At 47.6% G+C, this 18,291-nt stretch overlaps 1 protein-coding gene across 1 annotated transcript in view; it reads right to left on the bottom strand.

Annotated features, from left to right (window-relative positions):
* Nucleotides 1-641: 641 nt before the first annotated feature.
* sptbn5 (spectrin, beta, non-erythrocytic 5) overlaps nt 642-18,291 on the bottom strand; it is a 32,380-nt gene continuing 14,730 nt past the window's right edge. The window contains 39 exon segments of the mRNA XM_062469444.1: nt 642-1,388; nt 2,292-2,470; nt 2,654-2,767; nt 2,989-3,080; nt 3,156-3,239; nt 3,378-4,292; nt 4,590-4,697; nt 4,957-5,133; nt 5,958-6,147; nt 6,365-6,582; nt 6,818-6,973; nt 7,058-7,234; nt 7,668-7,872; nt 8,187-8,383; nt 8,582-8,794; nt 8,989-9,175; nt 9,397-9,485; nt 9,576-9,743; nt 10,055-10,192; nt 10,359-10,505; nt 10,722-10,812; nt 11,366-11,538; nt 11,686-11,763; nt 11,882-12,070; nt 12,476-12,638; nt 12,871-12,992; nt 13,319-13,432; nt 13,781-13,895; nt 14,071-14,189; nt 14,293-14,388; nt 14,476-14,667; nt 14,756-14,911; nt 15,375-15,566; nt 15,713-15,817; nt 15,913-16,062; nt 16,175-16,378; nt 16,543-16,722; nt 16,975-17,039; nt 17,042-17,084. Coding sequence (XP_062325428.1) covers nt 1,243-1,388; nt 2,292-2,470; nt 2,654-2,767; nt 2,989-3,080; nt 3,156-3,239; nt 3,378-4,292; nt 4,590-4,697; nt 4,957-5,133; nt 5,958-6,147; nt 6,365-6,582; nt 6,818-6,973; nt 7,058-7,234; nt 7,668-7,872; nt 8,187-8,383; nt 8,582-8,794; nt 8,989-9,175; nt 9,397-9,485; nt 9,576-9,743; nt 10,055-10,192; nt 10,359-10,505; nt 10,722-10,812; nt 11,366-11,538; nt 11,686-11,763; nt 11,882-12,070; nt 12,476-12,638; nt 12,871-12,992; nt 13,319-13,432; nt 13,781-13,895; nt 14,071-14,189; nt 14,293-14,388; nt 14,476-14,667; nt 14,756-14,911; nt 15,375-15,566; nt 15,713-15,817; nt 15,913-16,062; nt 16,175-16,378; nt 16,543-16,722; nt 16,975-17,039; nt 17,042-17,084 — 6,447 coding nt within the window. The 3' untranslated portion in view covers nt 642-1,242.

The raw sequence follows: 18,291 nt of genomic DNA on the forward strand, positions 1-18,291 counted from the left end.
TCCTTTCATTCTATTGTGTATTGTTTATTAAGAATCAGCTCCTAAACGTTTAATTTATGAGAATGCTCTGTAGGCTAGGCTACATCCGTGTTATTAATCAAATGTATTATTGAACTATATGGTTAGGAAGCACGTCTCTGCACATTTGGAAATGTCTTAACGTCCTAAGGCTCCTAAATGATCATGAGTCGCAGAGTTCCCGAAAACAAGATTTCAAGAAGCAGTACTTGAAATCTTTATAATAATAATGGGGGGGGGGGGGGGGGGGGGGGTGAAGAGTGGTCGTTAAGGACCAAGAAACATTTAGATGGGCCTAGTTGACATCTTTAGAGTCTAAATAGTAACGTCTAGTCAGTAACGTATCGACATAAGCTTATTCCTAGACTAAAGGAGAAATCGGAAAACACTCGAGACGTGAGTACCATGGGGATAATATTCAGCAACTGATAGATAGCCTATATCCTACAGGACAGTCAAGGCTTTCAGCCGATGGTTAACCCTGGAATGAACTTTTGAACTGCAAACTCAATGTTTAATCCAAAGAAAGGTCGAAGATTGGCTCATTGCTTTGTGCCTGCCGCCATCAAGCGGTTAAAGTCTTAACCGCAGTTAAGTTTGAACTTCATCCAAAAACACATAACATCATATACAATTATAATTTATTAATTTGGAAAATTCTTACTACAAAGTTATTGCAATGTATAACCAATCAACATTCTCCTACTTGCTTAGTTCATCAGATCAAAGGATCTTGAAGTGGAAAGATTATCAATCATATTCCTTGTTTGATCTTTGGTGTAATCTCAGTGTGAAGACATTCAAAGTTAAGTATCTCATGTATTTTTTTGTCAAGCTAAATAATCCCAGATACAAATGATGATAACAGCTTGATTAAAACATGCATGTCTATAGAAATGTTGTCGTAAAGTCTGATGTACTGTAGACATATGTGTAAATTATTACAAAAGTAATTTCAAGAATAAATATATTCACTGAACAAAAATGTTGGAAAGGCACATGCATGATCCCATGAGAGACAATCGGATAGATTGTTATTGTGAATGTATTTATGATGTTTTGATTTTGTACTGCTTAGATGATACATACACAATGAAATGTTGCTATACTACAGCAAGCCTAGTTTAGGCTCGACTAGATAAAAGATCAAAATAAGCATGAATGTGAAATTATTTAGTTCTGATAACAGTCCCTCTCTGGCTCAGAGTTCTCGGAGGCCTTTGGTCACTTCTTGAAGAGCTTCTGGAAGACATTCTTCCTGGGTTTGTCTGTGAACCCTGTCACATCCTGGGCTTGGGGAGGAAGGGGAGGGGGATCTGAAGGGGGCTGGCTCCTTTCCAGGCTCCTGTAGCTTTTTAAGGTCACGCTCCCTGAAACGAGAGGACAAGACTTAGGTATATATTTTTTATTTTATTTTATTTTTAAGCTTTGAAATTTGTAAATAGTTTCTGTCTCAACATATAGTATTGAGTACAGTGCGTAAAAGTCTTAGGCACCCCCAAGATCTTTTACATTAATATTGTTTTGAATTATTGTTTGTTGGTCTTTTGTATTTGTGCAGCAGTATAAAAGTGGAACGTTGAGAAAAGTTTTGTTTAGTCTTTTGCCTTCCTTATTTTTTAAGCATTTGTGCTTGACTTTTTTGTATTTATATTTGTATTTTTAAAATGTGTTCCTAAGACTGCACAGTACTGTATATCCTGAAACAAATACATCTGATGTAAGGCTGAAGACAACAGATGATACCCCACAACGGCCCCCAACCCCAACACGTATACCTTGCTCTCTACTTTCTCTACTTTGTTAGCTGCTCCTGGCATTCTCTAATCCCTGCTCTCCTCTCTCTGTCCCCCCCCACACACATCCCTTGTGGTGTGGGGGGTTTGAGTTGTCAGCACCTGCCTGGTCGTCGGTCAGCCAGCGCTGGACCTGGTCGCGAGTCTCCCGGTCCTGTCCTACATCTATAAAGTTGAATAATGGATTTTGGTGTTTTAAAAACCCATCGACACTGTATGACTATGTTTAGCCTGTGTTCTGCTCCTCTCTCCCACCAACCGTCTCTGGAGGAGGGGATCCCTCTCTGAATTGCTCCTCCCAAGGTTTCTTCCATTTTTTTTCTCCTGTTGAGAGTTTTTTGGGAGTTTTTCCTTGTCTTCCTTGAGGGTTTAGGTTGGTTGAGGGGCAGTTCTATGGGCATATGTGAAGCCCTCTGTGACATGCTTGCGTGTAAAAAGGGCTATACAAATACATTTGATTTGATTTGATTTGATTACTTTCCCCTTCTTCTGGATAGTGGTGTCTGTTGTAGTAGGTGTGGGGGGGCTTGGGTGGAGGCTCCCTCTCCTGAGAAGGCTCCATGTCACGGCCGTAGAAGCTGTCCTGTCCTCTGGAGGTCTGCCTCTCTGCTGCTTCAGTCACCAAGCCGGACCTGAGGTCGACAGCTTCCGACCTACTGAACACAGCACACATCAACGTGGATGAGAGACAGTGCACGGAACGTTTAAAGGGTTGATCTAAGCAAATTTGACTCTTTCGTCCAAGCAAATGGGTTTCAATAAATGACACTCCACAAAATCAAGCCTTGCAAGCCCTTGGGTTCAGAGGGAGAACCCTGTCTGTGTCTTAGCGGTCTTACCCAGAATCCTCTGAGGAGCTGCCCGACTTGGTGCTGCTCTGCAGAGTCTCCACCCATCTCAGCTGCACCTCGCGGCTCGTCGCTGCAAACAGGTACTGACTCCCATCCTCCAGTCTGTAAGGACCATGTACACATCACAGTCACCCTCCCATATTTATCCTCATGGTCTCTGTCAGATTCATCTGTCTTCTAATTCAATTACGAAGCATCATTCATAGACCATGTTTGTTTATTTGACCATCCTTGTATATTTTATTTCCTGACCAAGCATCACTGGCCAGGGCCTTAAGGACCACTAAGAATGTTACACAGAAGTGCTGATAGGGCACTCTTACATGAGCTTGAAGGTGTGGTCCTTCCTGCGGTAGAAGGTGTTCTCCTTACACACAGCTCCCGCCAGGAGGATAGGCGGCCAGCGTGACGTCCTCTGCAACAGAAACAAGAGGTTCACATCACGGACTCTCTGAGGTAATAGAGTCTCGAGGAGTAGTCATGGACATACCTCTACAGCTGCTTCTCTGTCTTTGAACAGGTTGAGTGAGTCTCCCTCAATGGCTGCATACACGGACTCCCAGTGGTCCAGTCCCTAGGTGCACACACACACACAGAAATAATACCAAATTGATTAAATGATTACATTGTCAATGGGAAAAGGCTTGAATTCACAATTTATTTTTCGAGAGCAAATCATTATTGTTCGATTAAGATTGAATCCATCTCTTACTTTCTGTTTCAGCTTGATCTCTAACATGCCATCCAGTTTGACAGGTGCTCCATCACTTTCATCAGACGTGGAGTGAGAGAGGGTGATGGATTCTTCAGGCAGATCCTCCAGTCTCCTGGACCAGGGGGAAGAGAGGGGCAGCTCTCTGGTGGAGACAGACGGGTCTGTTAGGGCAGTAGATTGCTCTCTGATTGGACTGGGCGGGGAGTCTGGGGACGAAGGCGGCTTCCTGGTTAGCAGAGAGGGGGAGTCAGGGGGTGTAGGCATTTCCCTGATTGGTGTCGGTGGGGAGTCAGCAGCATCCAACTTCCTGATGCTTGGAGGAGAGTCTGCAGTGTCGTTCTCTAGCCGTCCGGGAGGTGAGGTGGCTATGCACACAGGTGGGGCAGGGGCAGGTTCAGAGGGAGGTACAAACTTCCTGTCTTTGAAGGAACCCCTGGGTTTGGGGGCAATAGAGGGTTTGGCTGGGCGCTGTTCTTCATGGGCCAGGCTGAGGGTGGTGGGGCGAGCACCTTGGGGGTGGGAAGGGGGTTCAGGGACTGTGGCGGGGGGTTCGAATGAGGTGAGGGGGGCCGGGCTGTGGTTGGTCCAGGTCCTAGGAGCAGGGGTGGGGCTGGGGCTGAACATTGGTCCACTGGAGATGGTGACTGGTTCCTCCTCTAGTCTCTCTCCTCTCTCGAGTCTCTCTGGACTCTCTCTTCTGTCTGACGTCTCTCTCTTCCCTCTCTCTGGTCGTTCTCCCAGGCCTGGCCTCTCTGGTGTTGTGCCACTGCCGGTCATGTTGACTGGGGCTTTAGAGAAAGTAACACAAGGGTTTTTAGGGTCGGACGGTTTCCTCTTCAAGGAGGACACTCTCATCGGCTTCTTTCTAGAATCCTCCTCATCGCCTTGGAGACCTAGCAGCCTCTGTTCACGCTGAAACAAAAGATAACTGGGTTAGAACTCGGGCCGTGTACTGGCTGCATGGAATTAGGGGCTTGTGAAAGATAGCCTATCTGGGTTACATTTAGTCATTTATCAGGCACTCTTATCCAGAGCAACTTACAGTAAGTACATGGACATTTCCCCATGGCAAGTAGGGTGAAGTGCCTTGCCCAAGGACACAATGTCACGGCCAGGAATCGAACCAGAAAACTTCGGATTACTGGCGCAATTCCCTAACCGCTCAGCCACCTGACTCCTCAGGTTACAGGCTAGGTAGTGGTAGCCTACCTTTGTCCTCTTTCTCTGCAGGGCTGTGAAGCGATCACTCTGGGCCTGCATCATAGCCTCCAGATCCTCTTGTTTCTTCATGAGTTCCACGACATCGGACACCGAATCCTGTCAAAGAGGAGAGGCTTCTGCTCAGCGACTGGAGAGAGGGTGTGTGTCCATACCTATGTCTGGGTACTACCACATTTTCACGTTTTCTACTTGTGTTAGGCCCACTAAAATATGTTAGTTTACGATTTGACATTTAATAAAAAAGTTATGGTTCAAATATGATTTAAAGGACAGGGTTATGGTTGTAAAACAAAACAGAACAGAAGAGTTGCTGTCTTGTTTGACGTTCATCCATGCGTGTCTGCAGCCGTCGTACCCCGTAGTCCTTTGCCTTGAGGGTCGCCTCGTAGGTGGAGAGCCAGTGTTCCGCCTGCTCCATCTCTCTCTGGAGCTGCAGGACCTCCAGCTCCTCCTGGTACATCACCCTGCGCTCCTCCCACACCTCCACAACCTGGGCCTGCAAGTCCTGCAGTTCCCACACACGCTCCTCCAACTGCACACGCACAGGACGCTCGCGTCATTATACATTATACACCCGGGGCGGCTGTGTCTCAGGGGGTAGAGAGGGTTGTCTGTTAATCGCAAGGTTGGCGGTTCGACCCCCGACTCCTCCCAGGCCATGTGCCGAAGTATCCTTGAGCAAGACTCTGAACCCCAAGTTGCTCCCGATGGGCAGGCCGGCGCCTTGCATGGTAGCTCGCTGCCGTCGGTATGTGAGAGTATGAATGGGTGAATGAGAGGCAAACATTGTAAAGCGCTTTGAGTGCCGCTAAGGTAGAAAAGCGCTATATAAATGCAGTCCATTTACCATTTACATTATTCATTCTGCTTGGAACCGGAGAGACGTACAATTAGTGAATATGGAATGCACAGCAGAAGATCAAGGATCAGAAGTGCAGAAGTTTTTTTTTTTTTTTTGTATTATTATTATTTATAGTATAATTATTATTGTGTGTTTTTTTCTTTTTCTTTTTTTTCCTTTTGTACATTCATCATACTAGTTCAAGGTATCGTTGGATGATGTCATTGTTGTTGTTTGATTGTCAACAAAAAACATGGAGATTGTACCATTAATGCTTCCCATTCTACTCTGTATACCACCAATTTCCATCAATAAATAAATATGTAAAAAAAAAAAAAGAAGTGCATAGTTCTAACAGTGTTTCAGTGGTCAGAGTCAAGGAACTGCCACGTCCCAAAGTAACTACATCTCATCTGCTCGGCAGGAGAACAATAATATACGTATGAACGAGTGGATGGATGGTTGAATGAATGAAAGAATGGAGATATGGATGTAAAGATGGTTGTGTTTCGTACCTCTTGGCACATAAAGTTGCCGTCCTCTGCCAGTCGTTTGCCTCTGTCTTTCATAGCCTGTGATTGGTTAAACTGCCTGTCAATCTGGATGTGGTATTCCTCGTGCTTCTTGATTAGTTGCTCCAGGTCTGCTCTCTCCCCTCCAAGCCCCTCCCCTCTGACCAGGGAAAGGGTCTCTTTCAGCCATGCCCTGGAAGACAAATGGAACATACCTCTTTTTTTCTAACCGTCTTCTTTCTAGAAAGCTTGTAAGATCACTGAGGTATGAAATCGATTTTATTTCTTCAAGACAAACCAGACGTAAGTAACGATACCGAGCATTGCATACATCTTGTTTCTCTTGGGTAAAAAAAAGTACACCTCAGTGACCTTTTTAGTTCACCAAAGTGGTTAAAAGAACCACCTACATGAGTTCTGTCCAGTCAGTGAGGTATCTCTGGACGGCCTCAGCCTGACCCAGCCTGGTCCTGCGCTGGCTGGCCTTGGCCTGGAGGCTGGCCCAGCGAGCCTCCACTTCCTCAAGCCTCTCCCTCAGACTAGCCCCCACCTGGGGATGTCGCCTGGCCAGAGCCCTGCCCTCCTCCTGGGTCCTGGATACTTTCCCTTCCATCACCTCCAGGTCCCTCTGAGGAGCCACATGGATATTTGTTGATACTTGATACAATGTGTTGATTTAATTTATTCGTTCGTTTATTTTATTTTATTCATGAATTATAACAACTCATTCCTTAAATTCTTTTTCCATGCATACTTCCTCACAACTGTTAAAGGCCTGCTTCAGGCCACAAATAATCATAAGCTACCCTTCCCCTTTTCAAGACTTTTATTTTGAAAGCAAACCATTGGGGTCCATTCCTTACCTCCAGCCCCTCATGTTGTCGTATGAGCGCCTGGATTCCGAGCAGGTCGTGTTCGTGATCTTCCGAGTTCAGCACCACCTCTTTCTCACTCATCCAGCCCCTCAGCTCATCCACATCATGGTCAAACTGGTGCACCTCCCTCGCTCCCTGCAGGTTCTGTTTGACACAGAAGAGAAAGCAGGTCAACATGGCTGTTCTGGCAACATCATAACTCAAAGATCATCTGTTAAAGTCGACTACCTGATCTCTCATCTTGATGGTGTGGTTGAGGTCATCCCACAGTCTGCTCAGGACTGCCTCTTTCCTCTGTCCTTCTGCAGACTTGACCTCTCGGCCAAGCTGCTGCACCGAGCCCAGTTTGCTGTGGCCCAAGGTGTTCACCTCCACCACAAAGTCCTCAAACTTCTTCTGAAGCACCTGGAGGATGTTGCCAAGAGTGAGAGAGTTAACGAATGAGTGAGTGAGTGAATGAGAAAGAGAGTGAGCAAGCGAGAGAGCGAGAGCGAGAGAGAGCCAGTGAATGAGCAAGTGAATAATCGAGATAGCGAATGAGTGTGTGAGTGTGAGTGTGAGTGTGAGTGAGTGTGTGAGTGAGTGAGTGAGTGAGTGAGTGAGTGAGTGAGTGAATGAGTGAGTGAGAGTGAGTGAGTGTGAGTCAGTGAGTCAGTGAGTCAGTGAGTCAGTGAGTCAGTGAGTGAGTGGGTGAGTGAGTGTGAGTCAGTGAGTCAGTGAGTGAGTGGGTGAGTGTGAGTCAGTGAGTCAGTGAGTCAGTGAGTGAGTGAGTGAGTGAGAGTGAGTGAGTGAGTGTGAGTCAGTGAGTGAATGGGTGAGTGCACAGCATCCTTCCTACCTCCACATCCTCCAAGTCCTGTCCATAGTCCTCAGACTGGGCGACAGACTGGTGGGAGCTGAGCCAGGTCTGCAGCTCCCCGGCTTCTCTCTCAAACACATACAGGCTTAGCTGGTCCTCTAAAGCTGAGCGCCGCGAGGCAGACAGACGAAGAACACTATCGTACTGGTTCATCATGTCTGGCAGGCTCTTACTCACCAGATGGCTGGAAGGATACAGGGAGAAGTGTAATACTGTTCAGTCACAGAAAGACTGAATAAGACCAGATGTGTGTGTGTGTTTCTCTGTGTGTGTGTGTGTGTGTGTGTATGTGTGTGTGTGTGTGTGAGCAAGTGAGTCAAATCTGGGTTAAGTACTATTTGTAAATACTGTCAAATACTTGGGTGCATCGGATTTGTTTCACCCACTGAAATTAAGTCAGTGGATCAGCAACGTGACAGCTGTGAGCCACATTTCAGCACATACCTGCAAGTCACTAATCCCAGTGGTCAACCCAGGGATGTTACTGTGTGTGTCTACCTCATGGGGTGTCCACAGTGCTCCAGCTTGGCCCCAATCTCCTGAAGGGCGTCCACAGTCTCCCTCTGGTGGTCCAGATCAAGGTCTACAGAGTCCAGCTTCTTCAGGAGGATCTCCGTGGCCTCCTCACTCTTCCCATAGTCTCTGGACTCCAGCACAGGCTTCTGCTCATCCATCCACAGCTCCAGCTCTGACACCTGCACAGGGATGAAGCACGGAGCAAAAGGAGCAAAAGGAGAACATGGTGGGTTTTGTGGTTGTAGAAATATGTTTGGTAGATTGTTGCCATTCTTGTTTGTTCCTATACCAGGGATACTTTGTGGAATAACTGACAGTAGTTTTATTTATGACGTTGATACGTCAGTTTAGGCCTGGACTCAAAGCACAACGGCTACCTCAGATAAGAAGGTTTGTATCTTCAAGGCGTCCTGCAAGAGACGACCCTTGTTTTCCGACTCTCTCTTCAGGTCCTCGAAGATCCTTTTCAGTTCAGCCAAGCGCTCGCTGATCTCATGGGAGGCAAAATGGCGGCCGCGAACCATGTTCTGCCCTGCCTCCTGCACCGCCTGGACCAATGGGGTGCGACTTGTGATTTCCTGCATCACGACCTGTTGAAAAGAGGATGAATCAACACACCTGTTACCGTCTCATGAAAAACAGACCGATGTACCTCTTTCACTCTCCCAAGAAACAGGCGATGGGCTAGTAAACCTTCAGATTACTAGCCCAATTCCTCCAACCTTCGGATTACTAGCCCAATTCCTTAACCGTCAGCCCCCTGACTCCCATCACTCATGCTGACCTGGTGTTTCTTGACCATGGCCTGTGTGCTGGACAGAGTGGAACCCCAGTCTCTGGCAAAGGAATAGGGCAGCTTGTCCTGCACCCACAACAGCTCATCCTCCATGTCTTTGTAGAACTGGAACAGCAGCTGCCAGGACTCCAGGGTCTCCCTGCGACTCTGCAGGGGCTCCGCCAACCCGTTGTATCTGTTGAGAAGAGGAGGGAATGAGACGGCTGTTACTCACGAAGAAAGGACCGACACACCTCTTCGCTCTCTCGAGAGGCTGGGGACATGCACCGAAATAGCATTCAGTCTCGGGAGAAGGGAAGCAGATGTTGAACAGATGTCATGGAGGTTCTGAATGAATGAGACAACACGTAGACCAGAATGTGAGACTCTCGTGATAGAGGATGTGTCTGCTGTCACCTGTTGACGATCTCTCTGACTCGGGGCTGGATCTCCTCTGCCAGAAAGTTCCCCTGAGAGCTGAAATCCTTGGCTGTAGCCATGAGGCCCTGGATGAGAATAATTGTATTATTAGAGCGGATATTCAGATCTCAAGCCTTCTTGACCTCCTTTTGTCACCTTTCACCACTTCCTCCTACCTGTATTCTCTCCTGGTGCCCATCCACAACCTCTTCCAATCCCTGCAGAGACTTCAGCAGACGACTAACAGACTGCAGGTCAGTTCCACAGTCCTGAACGGTCAACTCCTTCTCTACCGACCCCACCCACTGCTCCATATCCTCCAGGGAGCGCTGGAACTGTAACGCCTGGGCAGCAGAAACAACTTTCAGCTCGTGTAGGACTGTGCATGTGTATTCTTCAATGTGTGTGGGTGAGTTTGTGCAAACATCTGTTCCTTACGGTAACTTTATATTTTATTGTATATTTTATTTAAATTCTAAATCCACTTAGTATTGCTAGTTTACGTACCCTTAGTATATTTAGACCTCATATTTACATTTTTAAGATTCCTTTATGTTTAATTTATTCACCTTCCTGCCAAAGCAAATTCCTTGTCTGTGCAAACTTTCATGGCGATTAAAACCCATTCGGATTTGGATTCAGATTTTCTGTGTACCTGGTAGGCTTGCTGCAGACGTGCTTTCTTCTCTTTGCAGTTGTTGAGGAGCTGTTCCCATGTGTCTCTGAGGTCCTTCAGCCAGGGTTTGATTTTGCCTGGGGCGTAGTGGCCTGCCGAGATCATCCTCTCACCCTCCTGCAGAACCGTCACAGGGGTCAGTTCCATAACATCGCATCAATTTAACCATGAATACCGAAGCATTGTGCTTTGATCTGAAAGATAAGTATGGAACCAATCGCAAGCCACCTGACCTAGAAGCCAGTCTAAACTGGTTGAAATAAAGATCTAATTAGAAAACGACCTTGGTGAGAACATCCACTCTGTTGTGATTAGCCAGGATCTCAGCCTCGAAGCTGTGGTGCTTGAGGTGCTTCGCCTGCAGGTTAAAGGGTTCCCTCCAGCTCTCATCCAGGGCGACCGCGTTACGTTCATTCAACCATGAGCACACCTTCAGAGAGCAGGTAGTCATTTTTAGTTATTACATTGAATTCATTCAGCAGACGCTTTTATCCAAGGTGGTACACATACGTAGTTTTCATTCAGAAGAGACGGAGCAAAGAGATCCGAAGAAGAAGAGGAACAAAGTATAAACGAAAGGAACATAAACACCTGAGCCGAACTTTGAACAGATCCAGATCTATGTGAAATCAGTTGGCTTCTGTACCTCGTATGTGTTGGCCAGGAACTTCTGGAGCTGCCGCGATTCCTCCAGAACCTTCCGCCGCCTCCTACTCATCTCTAACAGCTTGTCCTTTCTGGAGAGACAGAAAACATGGAACTACACGCAACACCCCACATAGTTTTAGTATATCACCACACATAGTTGTGTGGTGATATATTCATGTATATATATATATATATATGTGGTTGTGTTGTGATATGAAATATGTCAACTTTTTCACAGGCCACACATACAAATCTGAACATTTTCATCACAATTATCAGCAACCAAGTAAACATTAAGATAGTTGTGCATTATAATCCCTGTGTTGTTGTCATCCATAGTCCACCTATCAGCGTCCTCCTGCTCTTCAATGTTCTGCTACCTCTACAGCCTTGTCACCTGGTGAAGACGGCCCTGCTCTACAGCCTTGTCACCTGGTGAGGACGGCCCTGCTCTACAGCCTTGTCACCTGGTGAAGACGGCCCTGCTCTACAGCCTTGTCACCTGGTGAAGACGGCCCTGCTCTACAGCCTTGTCACCTGATGAAGACGGCCCTGCTCTACAGCCTTGTCACCTGGTGAAGACGGCCCTGCTCTACAGCCTTGTCACCTGGTGAGGACGGCCCTGCTCTACAGCCTTGTCACCTGGTGTGGACGGCCCTGCTCTTGCTGTTGATGTTGTCAGCGTCGTAGTGTCTTTGTTGGGTCAGCTGCTGAGCCTGCCTCTCCACCTCCTCCACCTGCTCCAGCTGGGCATCTAGCGTGGTCTCAAACAGCGCCTGCTTCCTCTGCAGGCTCTCCACATCCGACAAGGAACTCTACACGTGCAAGCACACACATACGCACAGGCACGCACACAGGGCACCGTGTCAAAAGTCTCTATACACAGGTCAGCCAAACAATTAGGCCAGACAGTCAGACAGGAAATGACACAGCAGCCAGTTTAAGGGACTCAGAGTTCCTACCCCCAGGTCCTCGTTAGCCAGGAAGGCCTCCTTGCTGCTAAGCCAGCTCTCACTCTGCTCCACGTAGCCCAAGAACAACTGGGGACAGAGAGATTCAGCAAAGCAGACAGACAGTCGGCACATGTTTAGCAATTCTACAGTCAATCAAGTGCAAACACAACACAGGCTTTGTGTGTGTGTGTGTTGTTTGTCATACCTGCAGTCTCAGGGCTTGGTCCAGGATTGTATTCCTTTTCTGCCAAGCCTGGTTCAGTCCAACCTTGGCCTCCTCAAGCTCGCTGAGAGACTTCTTGATGTCTGCGGAGCAGCTGTGTCCAGACCTCACTAGACTCTGGCCAAAGTCCCTGACCGCGTCGATGCGCTCCGCACGCGCATCGATCTCCGTCTAGGAATACACATACACACTCCATCACTGTCTAATGCTTTCATTTTCTGGCTGTAAACTCACAGGACCGAATCATACATGAGGTTGTTCTAAATGAAACTGTATCTGGTGTATAGCTGAGGGTGATTGGAGTCAGGTGGCTGAGCGGTTAGGGAATCGGGCTAGTAATCAGAAGGTTGCCGGTTTGATTCCCTGTGCCAAGTCTGTGCCAAATGATGTTGTGTCCTTGGGCAAAGCACTTCACCCTACTTGCCTCGGGGAGAATGTCCCTGTACTTACTGTAAGTCGCTCTGGATAAGAGCGTCTGCTAAATGACTAAATGTAAATGATAGCCCCCTGGGATTGTTTGCTGGCTTGGACAGGGGACAGGGGACAGGAGACTGGGGACTGGGGTCTACTTTATACCTTCCAGTCCTGGTGCTCCACTATGAGTCTCTCTGCCTCAGCCTTGCTTTTGGGAAGCCCCTTCTCTCCCATCTCTGCACTCTGTTTGACGTTCCAGTCCAGCAGGAGGCGCTGGTTAGCCTTGAACAGCTGCAGCTGGTGAGCCTCCTGCAGCTTCTCCTTCCTGAAAGGACATCAGTTCCTTAATGACATCATTTCCTGTCAGCCTTACAATGTTGTTTTTTTATATCGCCAATAATGACCTTCTCCCATCCACATCTTAACCCAGAATGGCAAATAAAAGACCAGTATGTAAAGGCATCTTTGCCTTGAGCGACTCTCATAGAAAGTTTTATAAACACTGTAATAACTTGTGCCTTAGAAGCTAATAGTTGCCAGGTGAGGACTCCGCTGACCTGAGTTTGACCTCCTTCTCCAACGTCACCAGAGTCGTTTTGACCTCTCTCTGCTTTTTACTCAGTTTGTCAGCCAAAACAGACTTGCCCTTCAGACTGTCTGATGACTCTTTATCCAAGACCTAATGGAACAACATTTTAACAGCGTTGCAATATAATTGAATACACCGATTAATTTCAGTTATAATAGCAATATAATAATATGTATAATAAAACTTGTGTAAGAATGGTTTTTATAGGAGTTCAACAGAGGTCACAAGTGATTAGATGTAGACAGATTTACTGTTCACTGCAGTTTGAGGGTCCGTGCTTGGATGGTTTAGTGAAAAACATAATTGTATGTAAAGCAAGCTCATCTGAACACTTCCATTACTGCCATGAACAGCAACTGCCACCGTAGTTCAGCTGGAGCAGCCCTGTGATGTGCAGGACAGGTGTTCCTCCTCACCTTCCCCCTCTCCTGAATGACTCCAGCTTCCCTCCCTGTCTCCTCGTGGCGTCTGATCAGGTTCTCAACACTCTCCACGTCCCAGCCACAGTCCTGGCCATGCAGCAGGTGCATCTGAAGAACACACCACCACCAGAGGGAGTGAACACGCATGCACTGGAGTATTCTGTCGTTTGTCCTTCATTCCTGGAAGCTGAGATGCGGTTACTTTGAGATATGGCCGATGAATACAGATTGTACCTTGCCTGACCCCAAAAACACCGTAGAACTTTGCCTTATGCTAATGTTTGATCTTATCCTGCATTTTGCTCTGGATAAAAGCATCAGCTAAACTAATACGATGTCATGTAAAAATGTTACAACCATGTACATGTGTTGTAATGATGAAGGCAGCCTTGGTCAAGGCACATCGCAGCGTTTAAACCATCGTTCAGAACAGATGAAGCCTTCCAGGCACCAGACCTTCTCATTGGCTCGCTCCCTGACTTCGTCCAGCTCTCTGATGAGGGAGTGGATCTCCAGCGCCCCTTCCAGCTTCTTTTTGTAGCTGCTCAGGTTCACATGGAACTTGCTCCACCTGATGGAGGTGAAGTGGCAGGTGGGAAAGAAACAAGATGAGGGAGTCTGAGGCTGTGTTTGGCGGCAGTCCCTCTATCGTTGACCGTCTACAATGTCTACCTGTCGCTGACAAAGACTTGTACTGTCCCTATACTGTATAAATAGCATCCATTGTGGGTATATGGTGTATCTACCTGTCGTTGAGCCCTTTCTTCCTCTGTTTGACGGTGTCCAGGTCGTCACTGTTCTGTCTCTCCAGCCGAGCAGCCAGACTGTTGATGGCCTTAATGTGAGCATCGTCAACGGTAACATCCTGAAGACAGACAGCAGGAGATGAACTCCAGTCAAGCTCAGCACCTGCATCGCATGCAGAGCATGGACAGAATAACGATAACATACATTGCCTCCATACTTACCCTGGACCCTGACCCTCTGAACTCATTGAGTTTTTTCAGCAGCTGGAGTCCATGTTCGTAGTCCTCGCCAACGTCTCCTACGTTGATCATCACCTCCTGGCAACAGCAAACACAACAGGAGTCAGCTCCCATCCAACAACATACAGAATCTACTCCTTTATTTCTCCTGTACCTCCTCCATACCTTCTGCCTGATCCAGACCTCCACCTGCTCCACCTTCTGAAGGAACTCCAGGAAGTCTCTGTTGTCTTCTAGGACTTTCCCCCTGGCCACCACGGCCATCTTCAGCTCCTCCCAGTGGTGATTCAGAGCCACCATGCTTGCACGGACTTCTTTCGACCTGGGGTGACGCAGCGACAGCAACTCCTCGCCAGCCTATCCCAGCCAGGAGTGTGAAGATCAGCTACTGATTGGCCAATACAGTCATGACTTTATACATATATCCTAGTTGACCAGTACCTACCTGCTGCACTGAGTCAATGATCCTTCCGTGGGCCAGGATCTCAACCTCAAACACCTGGTGTTTCTGCAGCATCTTCATCTTGGTCTGCAGGTTACTCAGGTCCATCTTGGAGTTCTCCTGCATCTTCTGCATGCGTTCAGACACCCATTCCTCTGCCTGCATGGACACGGTGGACAAGTCAGGTGACAAGCCTTTTTAAGCAAGACAGAAGTTTTTTTTTATTTTTATAAATCTCGAAAAGGGGAATGAAAATACAGTACCAGTCAAAAGTTTGGACACGTGACAAACTTTTGACTGGTACTGTATGTCCAATTAATGAACCAGGATGGGGTATTGCATAAATGAGGGAGTCAGGTGGCTGAGCGGTTAGGGAATCGGGCTAGTAATCCAAAGGTTGCCAGTTCGATTCCCGGACGTGCAAAATGACGTTGTGTCCTTGGGCAAGGCACTTCACCCTACTTGCCTCGGGGGGGAATGTCCCTGTACTTACTGTAAGTCGCTCTGGATAAGAGCGTCTGCTAAATGACTAAATGTAAATGTAAATGAGCGTTAGCTAGCATCGCTGTGAGAATTTGTAGTGTCACACATCTGCTAGGAACGCTGTGGTCGACAAATCTACCTCAGCAGCGTTGCGGTTGAAGATACAAAGCAGCCTGGAGATGGCCAGTTCCTCCTTGCGTTTGATTGACAGCTGCTTGATCCTATCCCGTCTCTCCAGGAGGCCCTTCAGTTTGCTGTGAATCCGACCAGATTTTTCTCTACTCAAGTCTTCCTGTCTCAGCTTTTCAGCAAGTTCCTTCAGAGACACAATCTGAAGGACAGGGAGTGTATTGGGGTCAGACAGGCTGAAAATAGGCTCAAACAAAGTGCACTGCCAAACCACCCTCAAAGCCTTCTAATTACAGCCTCCACAAGAGTGTGTTTGGCAGAGGAAGACAATACTGAAGTCAGTCCTACCTTGTCTTCCTGGGTGCTCAGCAGTTTCTCGAAGGCCTCGTGGCGTTTGAACAGCCTCTCCACCTCGTCCACTGTCGTCCCCAGGTCACTGTTCTTCAGCAGGATCTGACAACACAAAGCAGAGGAGTCAAGTAAAGTCAACTTTAACAGATAAGGGTGACAGTCGGTCAAGGCGTAGGTTTGGCAATGTTCCTTCCGACCTCCTGCGAGTTGTTGATGTTCTCCATGCTCTTCATGTCCCTGTAGAAGACCTGCTCCAGGTGTGTGACTTCCAGGCTCCTCTGCTTCCTGTCCCAGTGGCCGTGCAGCTTGTCCTTCTCCTCCTGCAGTGACCACAGTTTTTCCTTCACCTGGGAGGGAAGAGAAGAGGAATCAAGGAGAGAAGCCTGTCCATACAAGTGATCCTTTCCTCTCGTTTGATCTCCTCTCTTCTCCTCTCTTTTCCTCTTCGGAAACCCTCACCTCTCTGGTGTTTGTTCCATCTTGCTCCACCAGCTGTTGGCCTAAGGCCAACGCCTGGTCATAGGTCTCCTGACGAGCCAGCATCTCCGCCCACAGCTGTTGGTGCTGGTAGAGCTGGAGGTCACATGTCACCAAATCTCTAATGCTTTCCTCTGCTGACATGCCACTAAGCACCTGGCCACACCACAGGAAGTAATCCTGCACCTGAATACACCCACGCAGATGGAAATCAGTGATTAGCATAAGTGAAATACACACAGAAACTACTTTTCACACAAGTGGCTGTCAATTTTTATTCAATACAAATTGCAGAAAATATAAGTCTGACTAACAAAGTGAATCTGAGTCTAGTGTTGTTTTCAGTTTACCGTGTTGAGAAAGAGGTAGCGCTGGCGTGTCAGTTTTAGCTCCGCCTCCCTCTGGTCTATGTGGAGGCGGAGTCTCTCCCAGTTCCCCACCACTTCCTGCTGCTGGTCTTGAAGGCGGAGTCTCATGTCAGGGGTGCACAGCTCCAGGGTGGAATCAGTCGCATCCAGCAGTTCCTGGAGCTGGGAGACAGGGACGAGGGAGGATGGAAACGAGAGAGAGAGACGACATACAAAGAACAAAGATAGAAAAAGTATATTGTATCTGAAGAGTTTTGGGTTGATGTTAGTTGAGATACAGTGGGTTTCTTCAGTCTTGTTTCAGATATCTGCTACAATCTACTCTGTATTTTGTTAATAGTCTTGTTTGAGGTACCTGAAGTTGTGTACAGTGTATTCTGGTATAGTAGTGGTCTCATGACATGTTCACTTTACCTGTTGTTCAGTGCCTGCCAGCTCGTGGACCAGTTCTTCATGTTTACGTAGTTGTGACATCACACTCGCAGGTCTCTGGCAACGTCATCAGTGATGCTCATATGCCGCTCCTGAGGAGGGGTGGAAAGGAGAGATAGAGGGAGAGGCAGAGAGATAGAGTGGCAGAGAGAGAGAGAGAGAGAGAGAGAGAGAGAGAGAGAGAGAGAGAGAAGGAAGGACAGGAGAGAGGGAGGCAGAGAGATAGAGTGGCAGAGAGAGAGAGAGAGAGAGAGAGAGAGAGAGAGAGAGAGAGAGAGAGAGAAAGGACAGGAGAGAGAGAGAGAGAGAGAGAAGAGAGAGGGACTAGAGGAGAGAAGCAGAGAGAGAGAGAGAGAGAGAGAGAGAGAGAGAGAGGAGAGGATAGAGAGAGAGAGAGAGAGAGAGAGAGAGAGAGAGAGAGAGAGAGAGAGAGAGAGAGAGAGAGAGAGGCAGAGAGATATAGTGGCAGAGAGAGAGAGAGAGAGAGAAGGAAAGGACAGGAAGAGAGAGAGAGAGAGAGAGGCAGAGAGATAGAGTGGCCGAGAGAAAGAGAGAAGCAGAGAGAGAGAGAGAGAGAGAGAGAGAGAGAGAGAGAGAGAGAGAAGGAAAGGACAGGAGAGAGAGAGGCAGAGAGAGAGAGAGAGAGAGAGAGAGAGAGAGAGACAGGAGATGAGAGAGAGAGAGAGAGAGAGAGAGAGAGAGAGAGAGAGAGAGAGAGAGAGAGAGAGAGAGAGAGAGAGAGAGAGAGAGAGAGAGAGAGAGAGAGAGAGAGAGAGAGAGAGAGAGAGAGAGAGAGAAGGAAAGGACAGGAGAGAGAGAGGCAGAGAGATAGAATGGCAGAGAGAGAGAGAGAGAGAGAGAGAGAGAGGAGAGAGAGAGAGAGAGAGAGAGAGAGAGAGAGAGAGAGAGAGAGAGAGAGAAGGAAAGGACAGGAGAGAGAGAGTGAAGGAGGCAGGGATGAATCACATTACCTCAGCAATTGTTAAACCACAGGCATTCCCTTCACACTGTGACTTCCTACTCATTCTTTACTTTAATTCCTCCTCCCGTCTAATGTATTATTCATGTAGTATTTCCTCAGTGAGCATAGAGCAGCATGGCTACTTACTCTGGTATTTAACGAGTCCCAGTCCATTACAGTGAAACAGCAAGCAGAATTACAAATCACATCAAAACAGAGATGGAGAGGTTGGCCTCTAGTTGAACCCAGAGCAGCGTAGCGCCACTGGTGAGTCACTGAGCTGTGTCTGTTACACACCTTCATCTGCATGACTTCCCAATTCACTCAAGGCTGTGTCT

This window comes from Osmerus eperlanus, chromosome 9 (genome assembly GCF_963692335.1).
Source record: "Osmerus eperlanus chromosome 9, fOsmEpe2.1, whole genome shotgun sequence".
NCBI lineage: Eukaryota > Metazoa > Chordata > Actinopteri > Osmeriformes > Osmeridae > Osmerus > Osmerus eperlanus.